Source organism: Cercospora beticola, chromosome 6, assembly GCF_033473495.1.
Source record: "Cercospora beticola chromosome 6, complete sequence".
NCBI lineage: Eukaryota > Fungi > Ascomycota > Dothideomycetes > Mycosphaerellales > Mycosphaerellaceae > Cercospora > Cercospora beticola.
In genome coordinates, this window is record NC_088940.1 from 1104917 (window position 1) to 1122800 (window position 17884).

At 51.8% G+C, this 17884-nt stretch overlaps 7 protein-coding genes across 7 annotated transcripts; 3 read left to right on the top strand and 4 right to left on the bottom strand.

Moving 5' to 3' along the window:
• Positions 1–566: 566 nt before the first annotated feature.
• RHO25_009545 (uncharacterized protein) lies at positions 567–3127 on the top strand (the record flags this gene model as incomplete). The annotated part of the gene is made up of 9 exons (XM_023601076.1): positions 567–1293; positions 1346–1512; positions 1566–1634; positions 1686–1861; positions 1909–2135; positions 2190–2264; positions 2317–2411; positions 2461–2661; positions 2717–3127. The coding sequence occupies 9 exons, from the start codon at positions 567–569 to the stop codon at positions 3125–3127; spliced, it is 2148 nt and encodes a 715-aa protein (XP_023454012.1).
• Positions 3128–3406: 279 nt separating this feature from the next.
• On the bottom strand, positions 3407–5246 carry RHO25_009546 (uncharacterized protein; the record flags this gene model as incomplete). Its single annotated transcript, XM_023601077.1, has 2 exons — positions 3407–3534; positions 3602–5246. 2 exons carry the CDS (start codon positions 5244–5246, stop codon positions 3407–3409), a joined length of 1773 nt encoding a protein of 590 aa, XP_023454013.1.
• A 758-nt stretch (positions 5247–6004) lies between these two features.
• Positions 6005–6941, top strand: RHO25_009547 (uncharacterized protein; the record flags this gene model as incomplete). Its single annotated transcript, XM_023601078.2, has 2 exons — positions 6005–6618; positions 6671–6941. The coding sequence occupies 2 exons, from the start codon at positions 6005–6007 to the stop codon at positions 6939–6941; spliced, it is 885 nt and encodes a 294-aa protein (XP_023454014.1).
• Positions 6942–7041: 100 nt separating this feature from the next.
• RHO25_009548 (uncharacterized protein) lies at positions 7042–7995 on the bottom strand (the record flags this gene model as incomplete). The annotated part of the gene is made up of 1 exon (XM_023601079.2): positions 7042–7995. The coding sequence occupies one exon, from the start codon at positions 7993–7995 to the stop codon at positions 7042–7044; it is 954 nt and encodes a 317-aa protein (XP_023454005.1).
• A 538-nt stretch (positions 7996–8533) lies between these two features.
• RHO25_009549 (uncharacterized protein) lies at positions 8534–11389 on the bottom strand (the record flags this gene model as incomplete). Its single annotated transcript, XM_023601080.2, has 2 exons — positions 8534–11258; positions 11313–11389. 2 exons carry the CDS (start codon positions 11387–11389, stop codon positions 8534–8536), a joined length of 2802 nt encoding a protein of 933 aa, XP_023454006.1.
• Positions 11390–11829: 440 nt separating this feature from the next.
• On the top strand, positions 11830–13332 carry RHO25_009550 (uncharacterized protein; the record flags this gene model as incomplete). Its single annotated transcript, XM_023601081.2, has 3 exons — positions 11830–12187; positions 12242–13093; positions 13145–13332. 3 exons carry the CDS (start codon positions 11830–11832, stop codon positions 13330–13332), a joined length of 1398 nt encoding a protein of 465 aa, XP_023453450.1.
• A 2838-nt stretch (positions 13333–16170) lies between these two features.
• On the bottom strand, positions 16171–17746 carry RHO25_009551 (uncharacterized protein; the record flags this gene model as incomplete). The annotated part of the gene is made up of 3 exons (XM_023601082.2): positions 16171–16329; positions 16381–17582; positions 17641–17746. The coding sequence occupies 3 exons, from the start codon at positions 17744–17746 to the stop codon at positions 16171–16173; spliced, it is 1467 nt and encodes a 488-aa protein (XP_023453449.1).
• Between the last annotated feature and the right edge of the window lie 138 nt (positions 17747–17884).

A 17884-nucleotide genomic window follows, 5' to 3' on the forward strand; every position in this document is an offset into this window, starting at 1 on the left:
CTGCGCGACGAGAACTCCTGCAGTCGCATGCTGCCCTCTCCACAGCTCGTATGAAGCCATACCGCCTGTTCTACTGCATAGCAACATGTCAGGTGGGATTCAAGCATCTATGTCAAGTCCAGCTTCATAAATAATCATAGTCGGGTCTGGAGCAGCACGGCATTACTGAATGCAAGATTGATATGGCAGGTCCGAGGCCGGGTCAAACGATCCGCATTGCTACTCGAAAGAAATCGTGCTTGAAAGCTTGGCAGCAGCAAATCCCTGAAGATCGCTGGCATGTTCGTTCCTCTGCTACGCAAGAAGCTTCCACTGCAGAAAGGCACCACTGCCAGACATCGTCCTGCCAGCCTGCTGAGCAACAAGCCAACGCTGGGCTAGACTGTGGCATGGCCTGAACTTGTTGAGCGAGTACAAATATCGATTGAGTCTCCTCATGCCTCTTCTCTCCACCCAACAGCATTTCTGACTCTACGGGTACAGGACTCTTCACTCGTTTCGTGATATTACCTCGCAAGACCGACAATTTATCGTTCTCGTACATTGAGCGCTGCCCTCGTCCTGCCATGATGAGCTTGAAGCATCTCGTATTCCTGCTCTGCGCTTCACATGCGATCGCATCACCATGGAACAGGCATGAACAACGTGGCGTGCCTCACGGTCCTCCGGCATACGGCGAAGACGATGGCTCGTCGAGCACCCCGAGGCCCACTCATTGGAGCGGCACAACCACTACCCATCCCACTCTGCCCTTCTCACCCTACGTCCCATCAGCTCACACTTCTCGCCCAGCGGGACCACCGCCCAATTACGGCCCTGTCTCATCGTCCACATGCGATACATGGACACTGACCTTACCCGCTGGGCCTGTGAGCACGGTGACAGAATACTCGACCAAGACGCTCCCTGGCAAGCTTTCCACACATACTGAGACCCAGACCGCCCCTGGTACCACTGTCACATCGAAAATCTACTCCACTGTCACCAAGTATCAAACCACTGGGCAGAACGTTTCAACGATTTACCAGCACACAACCATTTACAGTTCAACGACTGCATGGCAATACAGCTATCTTACCAAGACTTCAACAACAACTTGCACGAAAAGCATCACCACTTCTCTGCCGGGTGCCGCTGTTACAGAGAAGTCTGTGCAGCCGGCTTCCACCATCACCCAGTGGCGCACCGTGTCTGGTCCCACCAGAATTGTCACTGTCGAAGAGACTGAATTCGAGTACTCGACCGTTTACAACACGCATACATCGACTGAGACGAAGGTTGTCACAGCCCCAGGTGAGTGTGGAAACTTGGACGGCGATGTCTCAGCTTAGACTGATCTGAACAGGCACGACAACCACCTACTACTCAACGGTCCTTGGTGGACCAGTCGAGACTCAGTACATCACTCAGAGTTTGGCAGCAAGCACCGTATACTCTACTGCCACTGTTACTGCCAAGCAGGTGTCTACGGTTGTAGTGACATCAAGAGTCCCGGCGGGCCCAGCAACGACGGTTGGTTCTCAACATACCACGTATCGCTATGGCTACTGACTGCATGGGTTTAGGTGACAGTCGTTATTCCAGCTCAGACTTCTTACATCACCCAATCAATCACCAAAGACTACACAACAACGGTATCTTGCTCTCAACGTGCCATCCGTCATTCCTGCTGACACACTCTCCAGATCACATCATACGCCGCTCCAGCCACTGTCACTGAGACCGTAGTCAGCCACAGCGTGTCAATAGAGACTTGCTACAAAACACTGCCTCCTGCCACTATCACTAGTACATCTTGGCAAGCTGCCTCGACAATTACCAGCTACCAGACTATCACCTCTGATTTCATCTCTACCATTACGTAAGTAATTCCGTGCAGAACATGGCTCAGACGCTAACATATTCCAGCTCCTTTGTCGCACCCAGTACTATTACATCGTATTGGACTAGCACTCTTCCGGTTCAGACATCTACATCTATTGTCTACGAGGTCGTCACCAAGCCTGTCTATGAGACTACTACCAAGACCCTTGCACCGTCCACAGTGACCTCGGTCGAAACGGAGACCCGCACCGCGGCAATAGTCAGCTGGACTACCAAAACATTGGCACCATCCACGATCGTGTCAACCGAAGGTAAAGCCAAGTCTTGCGTCTTGCTGCCGTTTTGTCTGGACTAACAATTAGTAGTGATGACTTTTACGAAGCCAATAGTGACTGTCATTACCGAGACTGTAGCACCATCCACATTGACCTCTACAAAGAGTACATTAATCTCCTGTTACATGTAACGCAGAGCAGAACTAACGACATCTAGCCGAGAAATACACGATACCGGTCACGGAGGTCACGACGAAGACGCTCGCTCCATCAACGGTCACGATCGAGGAGACGGAAACACGCACCAAATTTGTATGTTCGATCTACCATAATGAGTGTGCTCTGCTAACCGCCGAGAAAGATCACCGACCACCGAACAGCGACAGAAGAGGTCACGATCACCAGAGTCTCGACAGCCCCGGGTACGACCTACGTCCATACAACCACAGACATCGACAGCCTTACTTTTGTCACCACAAAGTACAAGCCAACCACAATCACGGTCCAGGCTTCTTGCGGATCAAAGCCGACACACCATCCTCAGAGTTCCACAGAGACAATCGTGCGTATATTCGCTAAGTCGTAGCCCTATGCAAGAGTTGCTGACGTTCTCACAGACGTACTATCCTCCTCCAAAGACCTACACGACGACATGTACTGTAACAGCAAGTCAGCCAAAGCCTCCGAAAACTGTGACCGAAAGTGCTACGTTGACAATCACAACTTCCGGGTTTCCACGCAGCCCGAAGACCACGACTGTTACCAGTAGCTATGTGGTGACCTACACAGTCCCTGGAAGTTCAGCAAGAACTGTCACGAGGACCGTCACTGAGGCAGCGACCTGTTCGACAACAACTTGGCCCACGCGCCCGCCAGGAGGGTACGGTCCAGGCTACGATACTAGCTCGTGGATCTATCCTACTCAGAGCGCATACTCGGAAAGTGGAAGTATTCCAGCGAAGCATGGACCTGGAGGAAATCATTGGGACGAGAAGAGTGGCAACAATGCAAAGAAGAACGATGCTTGAAGCAGGATGACAACGAATGATCACGATGACGATTTATGAAACCTATGATGAACTGAACGGACACGAACGAGGAAATGGACTCTGAAATTTGCAAAACATCGATAAAATTCTCTTCTCATGTCCCACATTAATATTTAATGCAGTGTGCTAGATATTTTGTTCAGCATCCGAGACAAGTCGGGTCAGGATATCTTCGCGATTGGAAAAGAACTTCCATCTCTCACTACTTCCTTTATCTCCTCGGAACCTTTGTAAGATTTGATCGACATATTCTAAACACTACAACCGTCCTTCCAGATACGGGCTGAGAGGGTACCCCAGACTCTCTTTCTGGATCTGCAAAGCAATGAATTGTGAGTAAAATCGTGAAGACCGAACTTCACCTCCACCATAGTACAGATGCGGATCTGGTGAGAACATAATGTTAGCGAAGAGACAATTTACAATCATGATGCGAAGCAAGGGCCAACTCACGACCGGCATATTTCCCGTAGGCTCTCGTCTCGCCTTCCGAATCCGGACCAGAAAAATCGTCCATTCGATCAGCGACTTCAGACCCTACTATCTCCGCAGCATCTTTCCTAAAATCATGATCAAAGCCCGTAGCGAGGACGATTAGATCTGCTTTGATCTCTGTCCCGTCTTCAAATCGCAGTCCCTCTTTCGTCAAACCTTGTATCGCGCCCTGTTTTACTTTAATCTCGCCATTCACGATCCGCTTGCAAGATCCAACATCGATATAATGCCCACCGAACCGAACAGAAAGATTCGTGAGTAAATATCCGAAACGATCGACCTTAAAGCCAGCCTTTTCGAGGTCATCGAAACGTTTCGAATTCTGCTTGACGAGGAAGTGAATATTTCGATTTACTAGTTCCCGCGCAATTTTGTTTGGCATTGTGGCTTCCTGCCGATCTGCTACATGTGCTGGCTTGTTGAGGTGGTAGTTCCTCCCATGGCTCATAGCGAGCCACTCTCCTGGTAAGATGAAGGTAGGGTTGCGTTGCACCATAGTAACATCCATTTTGAGATCGGCCATGTCTTCGGCTACATCGTGTGCGGTATTGGCTGTGCCGATGACGATGCCGTGTTTGCCTTCGAAGCCTTTCGGGTTGTGGTAATTAACGGAGTGGATGATTGTGCCTTGGAACCCGCTGGCTTTGAATGCTTCTTGAGAGGCCCAACTAGGAGAGACGGGAGTCTTTGCACCTGGACCGATGCAGAGAATGAGGTTTCTGGCTTTCCATACTTGTTTCCCATCTGTGATGGACCAGATTTCGCTAGTAGGATCCCACTTCGCGTTCTGGATGTGAGTCCCGGCTCGTATGTTCAAGCCGTACTTGATCGACCAGTCCTTGTACGCTGCGGCGATGCGTTTTGCTGGAAGTAAGTTGGGATCGGCCTCGGTGAAAGTGCGTCCAAAGGGCAGATTGCCATATTCCCTGATAGTATGCCACTTGGCAGAATCGTATCTGTGTCCCCATGAGTCTCCAATCTGCGGTCGATTGTCGAAAAGGATGTTCGAAATGTTCAATGCAGTCAATCGTCCTGCTACGCCGAGCCCGCCATGTCCGCCGCCTATGATGGCCGCCTCGTAAATTGAATGGTCACCATTGCTTTCAGGGACTCGGTCCGGCGTACTGATGTCGTCAGGATGGCCATGTCCCTCGTAGTTCTCAAGCCAAGTTCGTAGCATCCAGATTTTCCAAGTACCGTCTGCAGCTCGCATGACTGAAACAACGCCCGCGCCATTGCCAACGAGTCCCTCATCCCTCGTCGTGAATGATATGTCGAATTCCAGCCAGCTGGAGGGAGGATCAGGGATTTGGACTTTTCTTGGTTCAGATCTCGATACCAGTCGGAAGTCTGAGCGTTTTCTGCTAGCACTAAGCTGCGACAGTGTGTGGACCACGGTATCGGCCGAGTGGAAGGTTCGAAAAGTGTCAGTAAAGGACAGAATATCTCGCCATATAGCGAAGGTCGTCAGATCATGTTTATCCAAGTTGTTCAATCTTGCAATTGTGCTCTGACTGATATCAGCATAGTCAGCATCGTCAGGCACTGTAGCTTCAGGAAGCTGTCCTGGAATATCATCGAACTTTGTCAAGGCGCTGCGCATGGTTGATCGTAGAAGATGACTGTGCCGTGGACCTATGCCTGTGACGTTGAGTCTCAATCATTTATATATAAAAGCTTCTGAAACGGTGTCTCCGTCCTTGAAATCAACATTCCGTGCGGACGCAGAAGCTGCCGGTATGATTTGAGTTTCGGCACGGACTCTGTGAGTTCCATTCGGGTGGCACTGTTTGCTGGCGCCGACTCGTCCATCATAAAGGTGTAGTGTCCCTCCGTCGATCAGAAAAGGTGCCGTGACAAGCTGCCGTTGTCCTCAAGCCTCAGGACCCCGCATGGATTAATGTCGCCTAACATGTTCGCAGACACAAACCCTGCTCGGGTGCTGACGTGCATAGGGCCAATGCCAAGGCTTGAAGCAGCACCGGACATAGAAAGTCTCGTGCTCTTTCTCAGCCTGCTCCAGGCATGAAGAAACGAAGGGGCATATGAGGCGGTTGGTGGTGCGGAGTGAAGTGGAGGAGATACGGAGAAGCGGGGGAAAGTTGAGGCTGAATGTGCCCCGCCACACCGGTTGCCGACGGCATCTGCTGTCTGTCGTCAGTCGTTCAGTCCCCGATACGAAGTCACTCCAGCTGTCGGCTGAATGCACAGGCACTCGGTGGGGTCCAGCATCACGACAAGACATGGCCGAGTATAGCGATGCATTGGCGAGCATCCTCACTCCGGCTCCAATTTTCACATATCTCACACTCTCATCCTCGCTCCGATAGCATCCCCTAACCCATCACGACCACCGCCGCCATGCCTCTCGACAAACTCTCCGACAACCGGGCAGTCCAAATGCTCAACAAAGCCGCAGAAGGCAAATATGGCGTCCTCGGAGTCGTATCCTACAACCTCGAAACCATCGTGGCCGTAATCCGAGCAGCCGAGAAGAAACGATCACCAGTTCAAATTCTCCTCTTCCCATGGGCTCTCAAATACTCTCCTCTCTTCGTCGATCTCGCAGCCAATGCTGCCCGAAAGGCCTCTGTCCCCGTCACAGTACACATGGATCACGCCCAAGATCCTGAGATTATCAAAGTCGCGGCGAAGATGAAGGCTGAAGATGGGACACCGTCGTTCGACTCTATCATGGTGGATATGAGCCATTATGAGAAAGAGGAGAATTTGGCCAAGACGAAGGAGTTGGTTGCTTTGTGTCATGCTCAAGGAATCTCAACAGAAGCTGAGCCGGGACGTATTGAGGGCGGAGAGGATGGCGTGCAAGATACAGCAGAGCTTGAGGGGATGATGACCACGGAAGAGGAAGTGGACGATTTTATTGCAACAGGCATCGACTTTTTGGCGCCTGCGTTTGGAAATGTGCACGGAGATTATCATGGTGTGGAGAATATCCACTTGGACTACGACAGGTGAGTCAAGCGTCTTATGCGGGTGATTTGCGCTGGCTAACAACTATCTCAGGCTTGAGACGATATACAAGAAAGCTGCCGGCAGAGTGCAAATCGTTCTTCATGGCACTAACGAATTTCCTCCGGACATCATGGCGAAGTGCATTGAGCGTGGAGTCACTCGCATTAATGTTAACAAATTGGTGCTCGAGAACTACAACCAGTATACGGCCGACAACTGGGGCAAGGTCCCATTAACGCAGAGCATGGAAAAGGGCACAGATCTGATCCAAGAGCTGACAGAAAAATGGATGGATGCTATTGGAAGCACAGGCAAGGCTTAGACTTGTCAACAACCCTGCGATAGAAATAGACGACAAAACAACTCCGCAGGAATATTCAGTCTTGTGTTAGTGACCATCTATGATACACAGTCAACACCAACTACTTCTTCAGACTATTCGCAAAATCCTGCACAGCATCCTTAAAACTCTCATCCCTCACATATCCCAACCCCAGCGCCTTACTAACATCAAACGTAATCGGCCAACTATCCAACATAGCCTTAATCTCCGGACTCGCCTTCTCCCTCTTCACCAACTTCACCGCATCCTCTCCACCAACCTCTCTCAGCGCATCCAACATATCCTTCACCGTATTCGTAACTCCCGGCAACAACACCTGTCGAATATGCGAAGGCATACAATCCTTCTCCAAGGACAGAGTATGAATCAAATTCTTCACCAGGGTCCTAGGAGAACACAACCAAGCCTTGAAATCATCATCGCAAGGGAGGATGGATTCTTTCCCTTGGAGAGGTTCGCGGATTATACCGCTCATCCAGGAGGATGCGGCTTGGGTGGGTTGACCTGGACGGACGCTGATGGAGGGGAAGCGGAGGGAAAAACCGTTGATGTAGCCGCGACGGGTATAGTCGTTGATGAGGTATTCGATCATGGCCTTTTGCGTTCCGTAGGAGCCTTGTGGTGTTGGGACTGTGGCTTCGGAAGGTTGTTCAGGAAGTGGTTGGCCGAAGATGGCGGTTGATGAAGCGTAGATGAATTTGAGTCCGGGTTGAGTTTTGCGGACCGCTTCGAGGAGGTTGAGGGTTGAGTGGAGGTTTACGCGGTAGCCTAGGTCGAAGTTCTCTTCTGAGCCGGCGGACATGATTCCGTGGAAGACGTATGCAGCGTCGAGTTTCTGGGAGAGCACGGCGTTGGGGTCCTCGTAGAGATCCGCTTTGATTGTTGTGGCATTCTCTTGATTCTTTGCTGCCGATGGGACGGGAGGGTCGAAAATGTCTGCGAGGATGACTTTGTGGCCATCGTTGAGAAGGTGCTCGGCGAGGAGTTGACCAACGAAGCCGCCAGCACCTGTGATGAGGATTGTCTTTGACATTATGATTGATTGACTGGCTCAGTTCTTGTCTTGACTGCACTTGTGGACTGATTGGTAGTATACGCTGAGGAAGAATCTCGAGCCAAACTGCGGATGAATAGATTAAAGCAGAAGACAACTACCGCATTAGACTTGGATAACTTGGACGACCCCAAGCACCCCCAAGGCGCGATAGTGGGGCACAGACTCGCGTCGAGGGCTGCGAATTCGCGCCCACATGGCAGCTTGTTGTGAGCTCAACGGGCAAACAGCGGCCGAGAGACATCTCCTGCCGCCAAGCGCGGCAATTGTCGGGGACTGAACGCTGGTCTGCCACAGCAGGTATCCCGAACTTCACATGACAATGCTCCCATAATCATGTCCTTCTCTTCACCCATTCAGCTTCACATCCATTCCTCCAGGAGCCATAGTTGAGGCTTACCTGGGCTTGATATTACGTTCACGTAGCAATGCTTCTCGCCGCATCTTTTGCAGTGACCACATGTGCATAGTCTCAAGAACGAGCTGAGGGCATCAATGTCAACATTGATGTGGAGCATCATGATTTCCAGCCTTGAGTGAGGCCATGCAACTTATCGATCAGCACCGGACCCCACGCACCAATCTCTCTGTCGATCATCTCCGAGAAGAATCTGACAGCATCTTCTTCGCTTACGTCCAGCTTGAATCTTTCCTCAACCTTTCTCACAGCCTGGTCCCCAAATATGGCAAGCCCAGGAATGCCTGCGTCCTGCATAAGAGCAAAGAGGTTGAGAATCAGACTGCTTTGTCGACGCAGTGTGGTATAGGCGGTGAAGCAGTACTGTCTGAAAGTGTCGAACTGGCTCTCACTGGATGCTGCGCCGGCAGTGCCGCCACCCATGCCCTCGATCATCTCGCGAGAGAGCTTCATTAGAGGTGCCATCGGCTTTGGGTCACGTCCGAGGATATAGCCAAAGTCGATGTGGAGGAAGTGGCCATCCTCTGTCAGCAGCAGATTGTCAAGATGACGATCACCCACTCCTAGTAGGTAGGTCACCACGCAATATCCTGCAACAGACTTGACGTAGTTGTCCATTGCATCTTTACGCACGCCAAGGATGGATTCAGCGCCGGATAAAGGCGGGTTGTGAGTTTTCAGAAAGCCGAGTATAGAGCTGTTGTACTTCGGGTCCTGTAAGATGTCTGACACTGGCTTTGAAGCAATGAATTGGACGGCGCCGGCCAATGTGGAGGTGGCTAGTGTTCGGTACGGGGTCAGTTTCAGATCCAGGTTTTCTTTACGAAGCAGGCGGTCCATGAGTGCGATGATTTGCAGGACCAGCTGATCTTGACGCAGGTCGTCGCCCGACTTGAAAATGAATGGATATGTTTCTCCCTTGTCCGTCTTCACTTTCAACAGCAATGGCAGCAAGGAAGACTTGAAAACATTACAATCATCGGGTATGATGCCAACAGCCTTGACATCTGGGTCAAGTGGCAGCGGCAGCGGAGGGTCGAGGTTGAGAAGCTCATTCCTGGGATCGGCCAGTGCCCGCTTCAGGTGCTCAATCTTCCGCAACCGATCACCTTTACCCGACTGTACATCTTTGCTGATTTTGCTGATGACAGTGATGAGCTCGCCTTGTCGCAGCAGCACTTTACGTCGTGCCTTGCCTTCAGGGGTCGACTCAAGTTCTTTCTGAAAGTCAAAGCTCACCCGCGCAAACAGCTTTTTGTTGGCGGCCGCTGAAGGATCCTCGTCTCCAAGGTCCAATTCTACCATCAGGTACCAATGTAGGAAATTACCAAGTTTCAAGTTCGCTGCTGAGCGGGCGATTAAGAATGAAGCGAGAGAAGAGTCGCTCTCGTCCTCTTCGCGCGACCGGGCTGGCTCGAATTTCAAGGCTTGGACAAGTTGCAAAAGATAGAGCAATAGCTCTTCGTCATCAGCCTTGCGCAGGCGGTCCACTGCGTAAGCACGCACCGAGGGATTACGCACACTGGGACCAAGAAGCTCGAGCGCATCGTCGACATCAATCTCAGCCCATTTTGGCAGCAATGCAATGGCATTTTTAGTCTCGGTCGGCTCGTTCCAATTCACGGATTTGACTAGCTTTGTCAGGGCTCGCTTATCCCGTGTCAAGTGATGTCGGAAGCGCCAGACTTCGTCCTTCTCCTTGTCAGTCAGGTCAACCGTTGGCCCGTGGGACATGATGCGGTTGAGGAAGTCACGCATCTTCGGGTTAGGTTTCAGGTCGCGGTCTAAAGCATGTTGCTGGTTACGAATAAGCCTGCGGTGCTTCGTCTCTGTAGGGTTGTCGGCGTATCCTAGCTCGGGATCATAGACACTGATCAAATTTCCACCGCCATCCGTGTCGCTCAATCCATCTGAATGAATGCCAGGCCCAAGCTGAACCTCAGGAGGAGGCTTGAAGTTGACGCCCGTAGCGTTCGGCACCAGCGGCGCCTGTATGGACGAGATTGGCGGAGGAGCATATTCGTAATCAGCGAACACAATGGGATGATCAAATCGTGGGAATTCGATATACAGGTAGAAGGTGCCATCCACGTGGTCTGGATCCCCTTCGGCACATCGATCCTCGGGAGACTCTCCATTAGCCGTGCCATTAGATGATGAGAGTTGATGTCGTGGTTTCATGGAGTCCTTGATCTGCTGTCTCTCTAGTTTCTCGACTTGTCGAAACACCATCTGGTCGAGCCATCGATTTTCCGAGATCTCGCCCATCTCATGGTTCTTCATAAGTGCGACAAGACGTTCGAGTTCGGCATCTCTGCGGCCCTGTTTCTCGCTGACGATGACAGGCTCCTCTGGCTGACCGCGGCGACCGCGCTTGCGTGGCTCTAGCCAAGGAGTAGACGTATCGGAGAAGCCGTCCGCAGCCCTGTGCCTCCAGATCTTGCACTTCTGCCGACCTGTCCTCAGTGTCCCATCGTCATCGAAAAGTGAGATCGTGGTGCCTCCGAAAGGGATGTGGTGGCTCTTGTCGCCGCCCTTCGGATTGATTGGCGACAAATCCCACACCGTGATGGCCAGCTGGGTGTTGACAGGCAAACTGCTGTAGTCGATGGGCAACGATAGCCACTGATTCCAGACCCGTGCAGTACGGAAGTGCCGATAGGGCGTCTGAGCAGGCACTGTCAAGGGCTTGGAGTCGCAGTAGGGCGTGACAGTAATGTACAGCTCGGAGTGCGGACTGAGGTTGCTGCCTCGATGGCGAAGGTCAGGCCGCTTCAGCAGTGTTGAATATGGCAAAGGCTTCTCAAAACCTTCAAGGCGGTTCCTAGACTAGTTTAGCATTATACTGCTCACTTCGATATGTTGAAGGCAAACCCACACCTTCACTCCCACCGGCACATCCAGCTGCGACGAGCTGGCGAACGTGAAGGGTTCCATCGGGGAAGACGGCGACATTCAGCGCGTGGTCGCCATGTGGCGGAGGGATGTTTTATAACAAACGGAAGCACTCACGTGCACCGGCAATCGTGGTGATCGGTGTGGTGTGGTGAGACAGGTCGGTGGCTGACGATCTGCTCGATGAGATGCGCGCCCAGGCCACCGCGTCCCTGACGTCGCGTCGAACTTTCGGCTGTCGCGACCAGGATGAGCGCATTCACTCACGACGACCCCCCAAGACCACGGACTTCCTCGCGCCATCGCATTGACGTCTGCTTCTGACGCGCCTGTCCTTGCCGGACATATACACACACGATCGCTGCAACAAATACACGTCGAATCGCGTGAGCCGTGTCCGCCGGCAATCATATCGCGTCGCGCGGCCTCCACCCGATATCCACTTCAGCAGAGCCAGCGGCACAGTCAACATCACAACCGACACATTCTCATGACGCGCCATGGCTCGCTTGAACAATAGGCCGTCTACTGTAGCCGGCTCGCGCGCGACCAGTATTGCTAAATCTCCAACACCTGGCCAAGAAAATCGAGATCCCACTATGCGACGCGACAAGGGCAAAGGACGCGCTTCGGAGTCGTCGAGGACGAGTTTGCCGACGCCATCATCTGACGACACCGAACGCGCGCGTGGACAGAAGCGAAAGAGGGCACATTTCGGAATGACACAAGAGGGGGACATACCAGAGGATCAGGAACCCGAGGATGTGAAATTCACGCGATATTATGATCCGAACCAGAATGCAGACCAGCGGCGGCAGGTCAAGCGCAAGTCGCGCGCCATGTATCGCAAGCTCCACGGTATGTTGGGCTACGCCTTGATGAGGCAAACTGTAGACTGACCGCGCACCACAGAGGAGCGCGATGAACTTCTGCGCGGCAATGGCGGTGGCATCAAGGAGGCACTCGATGTCGCAAATCAAAACTTTAAGAGCGTCAAGCAGACATCGGATGCGACCATGGACGCCAGGTATCTCGTCGATCTTTCGGCAATGGCGAAGAAAAAAGCCGCAAGCATGATTCTGGGCGACTCTAGCGCTGGAATGGACGTGGACCTCTTCCTGAACAGATGTGTCTTCTTCATGAAAAATCGCCATGCCTTTGGTATCGATGAAGACGAGGCCGCGTTTCAGGCTACACAGCGGCAAACACAAACACAACGACACAGACGAGATCTCGAGGACGAAGACGACGATGACGATGGGGTAGATCTTGATTGGGAGGTCATGGGCAGACATGCTTGCTTTCCCTTCAACAGACGCCCTGCTTGTCCGTCATTCCTGTTGGGACCTCTTTCCGTGGAGAAGAAGATCCGAGCGCAAACACAACGCAGAGCGAGACAAACGAAGGACACCGGGCCTGCCAAAAATGTCGAGCGAATCGGTAAAGAGGACATGGCAGCTGCCGATCCAAACGCCCTGACAACACAATGCAAAGCGATCTCGAAGCATTTGAGAAGACATTGCGAAAAGGCACGAAATGCTGCAACACGGATTGAAGCAGAAGAAGGGCCCATGGACGAAGATCGCGCCGAGGAGTTTTGCAAACAGTACAAAGTCACAGAGACTGGTGCACCGTCGCTGTTTGAATATGTCATCAATCCCCACAGCTTCGGCCAGACCGTGGAAAACCTATTCTATGTGTCTTTCCTGATCAAGGAGGGCAATGCAGGAATTGTGAAAGACAAGCACGGACTGCCAACATTATGTGAGTACATACTCCTCTCTATCCTTGATGAAAGCTAATGAGAGATGCCAGCACCCACCGTGGCACGAACAGTGGAACAGCAGCGTGTCGACAAGACAATGAAGAATCAATCCGTCTTCTCGCTGGATTACGCCACGTGGGAGAAGCTTATCAAGGCTTTTGATATCACTGAGCCAATGATTCCACACCGAAGCGAGGACCAACCGACTCAAGTCACGGGGAACGGTTGGTACGCATAAGCTTTGTGTCGGCAGATCGATTTCCTGGGTAGCCTGCTCTTCATTTGCAGTCCAGCACGATGATGTCTTTGCATTATTTCAACGCTCGATACCCTTTTAAGCAACGATACAGCTTTTGTTCATTGAAGCTCGCAGTGCCACATCTGACGCATGGGCATGTCTCGGGACTACTGTTCTGTGTTATTCCTTGACAACGCATCACTAACTGTCTTGTAGGCATGCGTGAAACATATCTCGAGCAACATTGGGGCCGAACTCATAATGCACTGCTTCGGCATGTGCGAGCTAGCTCTCCGTCCTCCTGACTGTGTGGCCATCTTGCGTGCTTCGTGCACCCTGGCAACCAGGCGTGTCATCTGCTTGAAACTGATGTCTGCAGACACGCAAACGAAGCGCGAACGCCACATGGATCTCACGGAGTAGTCAATTGCTACAGGTCGTGATGAAGCTTCTCTTCGCCATTCTGCGACTTTCGCATATTCTTGCACGAAGCGCCAGAGCAGCCACTGCAACGAGATCATTCCTCCCATTCAATTCTCGTTTCGGCAACCGCGAATTGATGAAGATTCTCCCCAAGATCGGTACACTAGACCCGCTCCTCCATCTGCTCCATTTCCAGACAATCCGACTGGTGGATCTAAGATCCTTCCCACGTTCTCCCTCCAAGCTAGCCAGAAGTAGAAAACGAGAAGCCAAGGCGATCCACAAGCGTAGGGCTGTGCGGATGACAATAATAATCGTTGGCAGAGCCACTTGGTCGGGACGCATCTTGCTTGCAGAACTTTACCTGCCTTGCTTGCAGATGCTTGCCCCTTCGTTTACCTGTTCGGGCGTCTGCCAATGTCCTCTTCCTCTGACAAGGTGATCAAGCGCCATACTGCTCCTGGCTACCACGTGTTCTCGGTCAGAACTGTTGGGAGCAATGGATCGGACGATGTCAAGTCGTACACGACGCGGAAGTCTCACAGGAAGTCCCGATTGGGCTGTGGCGCGTGTAAGCTGAAACGGGTGAAGGTGTGTGTTTTTTCTCTTATCGCAAGAAAAAGCGAAAGTCTAGCCGAAGCCCTGGATGTAAGGCTGAATGATTGTACTTGGGCTACAGTGCGATGAGAAGCGACCTGTTTGTGGTCGCTGTGCAAAGTCCAATTCAACATGCGATTATCAAACTCCTGCTCCTCGTGCGGTAACGAAGAAGAGTACCGGCTCTACCACCTCGCCAACAAGCCCAACCAGCCCGCCCACATCAGCTCCCAGTCCAACGATACCAATTCCAAGGTCCATGGAACAAGGATCCCGAGATATCCACCTATTGAAGCACTACGACAGATTGACAAGTGAGCCCACGGATACCATCACATGCTCAGATCTCCTTGTCGGCAACCAAAGCCGTGAGTATCGCACGGCTGTATTGCGATTAGCCCAAGAGGTGTGCCCAAAACAAACAAACAGCATAACCTCTTAACACATCACGTACATTCCCACTAACTAGTATCTTTCTCTTACAAACAGAATTCGTACCTCTTACATGGAATCCTTTCAATAGCCTGCCTTCACCTAGACCACCACGAAGTAACTGGCTATCGCATCCCGAAACTCTCCCATTTCCAAGTCTCCCTGGGAGATTTCCAGAATGCAATCAACAAACCCATAACCCAGAACGAAGCGGACCCGATTCTCCTCACCTCGATGATGATCAATATGCAATATTTCTGCTACATTGACAGCACAGACCCAAAAGATTCCTGGGTTTTCTCCGGTTCACCTTCACGTCTGGATTGGTTATCCATGCAAATGGCTTTGACGCCTCTGGTACACAGTACCTCCAAATTCGCCGGAGAAAGTATGTTACGACCTGTATGGGCTTATGCTGCGTATGAGAGGGATGCGAGTAGGGGTTTGCCAGCGGAAATGCTGCGTTTGTGTGGTGTGCATGAACGGCCGAGGAATTTGCATCGGAATCCTTATTGGCATGCTTTGCAGTCTTTGGCGCCGTTGATGTTGGAGAAGGGGTCGACGGATAAGTTGATCAAGTACTTGTCTTGCTTATGCGGGTTTAATAAGAGGTTTTTGGCGAGGGCTCAGGTTAATGATCATGCGGCTTTGCTGATCTTGGCGTATTGGTTTGGGCTGATGTGTTATGTGGATTTTTGGTGGTGCAAGAGGCGGGTGCGAAGGGATACGACTGCGCTTTGCATGTATCTGGAGGCTCACGGGGATGACCGGGTGAGGTCGCTGCTGGACTTTCCGGCCAAGGCTTGTGGGTACTGGCTGGCAGACGGCACTCTTCCACTTACTGCCGGCCCTGCTGCTCGACATGAGGACTTGCGCCTGTACAAACCAGAGGCCTGGTCGAAGTGAGGGTCGGGACTTTTCCAGCTGTTGTCAAGAACTTGGTTCTGGAATAATCGGGCTGGCCAGATGTCCCACCTGCGGATGACTTTCGACTATGGTCTCCTTCGCATTAGAGCATAAGCGCGGGCAAAAAGCTGTCAGGACGGGGTGATTTTTGAGGGACCGCGCATGAGAGAACTGTGCCGGATAGTTCTTATTCGCTTGAAAGTCCCCAGTGTGAATACTTCGGCAACCAAATACGATAGCACTTTGCCAATTGGCATTCTCAAAGAACTAGAAAGCATGTATTAACTTTAGAGAGGGCAATTTGGAGGACTCGATTGCGTTCGCTTCATAAGGAAAACTTTTCAAGACTGTTACTCTGGAAAGGTAAAAGTGGGAGGACTGTAAGAGCAGCAGTGTTGCAGTATCAGTGTGTAGCTCGCTCTAATCGTAATATCTCGTGCGTTGGAGCCTTCTCACTCTTCTCTAGGCTTGTCGGTACATTTACAGCTCACCATGGGCCACCGGCAGTGCGATCAACTGCTTGTAAAGCTCGAGAGGAATCGTAATGTTCTGGCTCACGACGCCCTCAAGACCATTGCTTGTTGCAACATCCGGATTTGGATAGTAGTACGAGGCAATCGCGATGATGACATAGACGACCTACACAATCATTAGCACAATGATCGAGACCAAAGAAGGATAGTAACTCACCACCAGCAAGCTCCCTTCGAGCCAATTGCTCTCTTGATCGCGTAAAAAGTTGCCGACCACGAGAATAGAGAGCACAAGGAGAACGATCATGAAGATTTCGAAGTTGAGATCCATTGGCTTTCCGAGCGCCCAGCCGACGAGCACAACCAGGGGTGCGTTGAACAGCGCCGTCTGGATTGAGGGACCGATGCAGTGATACAGTGCCACGTTAATGACGCCATCCCAAGCCTCATCGATAGACGTGAGATGCTCAGCTGCCTTCTCAACCAATGGAAGCAGGATCAAGCCAAGGAACTGGTCTGGTACGCCGCTCTCGACCACAGGCTCAATCTGAGCGACGAGAATGACCAGGAGGATGACAACGAACACAATGGCAATTGCGATCGCCATAAGGGCCTCCGTCATAGTGAGTTTTGGCTTAGCCATATCCTCGTGGTGGTCTTCGTCCGCGTGCTCGTCTTGCTCGATGACCTCGTCGAAGATAGAATGCGCCGATGTACAACTGTAGAGCAGGTACAGTCCGTAGGCAATGATGAGGATTATGGAGGTGTACTGGCTGATTCGCAGAATGTCGTTCTCAAGCGTATCCCGTGTGAAATGTTCGTGAAGTGCCGACACGGTCTCGGACTTCAGTGCGGAGTAGAATGCCGATGGAATCAACAGGCCAAATGCTGCGACGAGGAGCAGTCCGCTACCGACTTCTGAGACAACAGAATGGAATTTCTGGTTCTGAGTGTGCTTTCGCACACCAGCGGCAACGAAGCACAAACCCAAGCAAAGTAGCAGATTGGTGAGGATTGAGCCCAGAATGGCAGCCTGGATAATTGGAATGAGATTACCTTCATCTCCATTGCCCTCTCCTTCTCCATCTTGTGGTTCGTGCTTGACGATTAAGATAACGAAGAGCGCGATCTCGACAATGGACCCAAATGTCGTTTCGATGAGGATACCCGCCACTTTTGGCATTTTCCTAGCGAACTCCTGTCCTGCGAAACCGAGCAGGTTCGCAGCGGGTATCATGGCCAGATACGATGTTGCGAAGATCCAGAGATGGGCGTCGGTAACATAGTTGAGCACGATGGCCACGATCACGAATGGCCAGAGAAGATTGACGGCCGCCGAGACACGGCTCGAGGAGCGTGCAACGATGGAGAGGAATTGTGCAGGATGAAAGCCATGTCGTCCACTCTCGCCTTCATGAGCTGTTATATGCCCGTCAGTACAGTCTTTCAGGAGAAGTCAGCCTCTTGCGAAGCTTACCGATGCCGTCAGCGAATGTGTGAGTTACGCGGTGGCTCGAGTTGTGTGTAGACAGCAAAGGTGCATTCTCCCCATTGCCATGGCTTCCATGCTGTCCCCGGGCCATGATTGGACTGCTGCGTTGGTTCGCTTGTCTATTTAAGGTGGAGGTCGATGGTGAAGAGGAAAGAGCTGGGAAGCTCTCCCCAGGTGTCGGGCCCACGCCAAGCAGCCTCGTTTCTTGGATGCTTGGCTAAACGTCTTC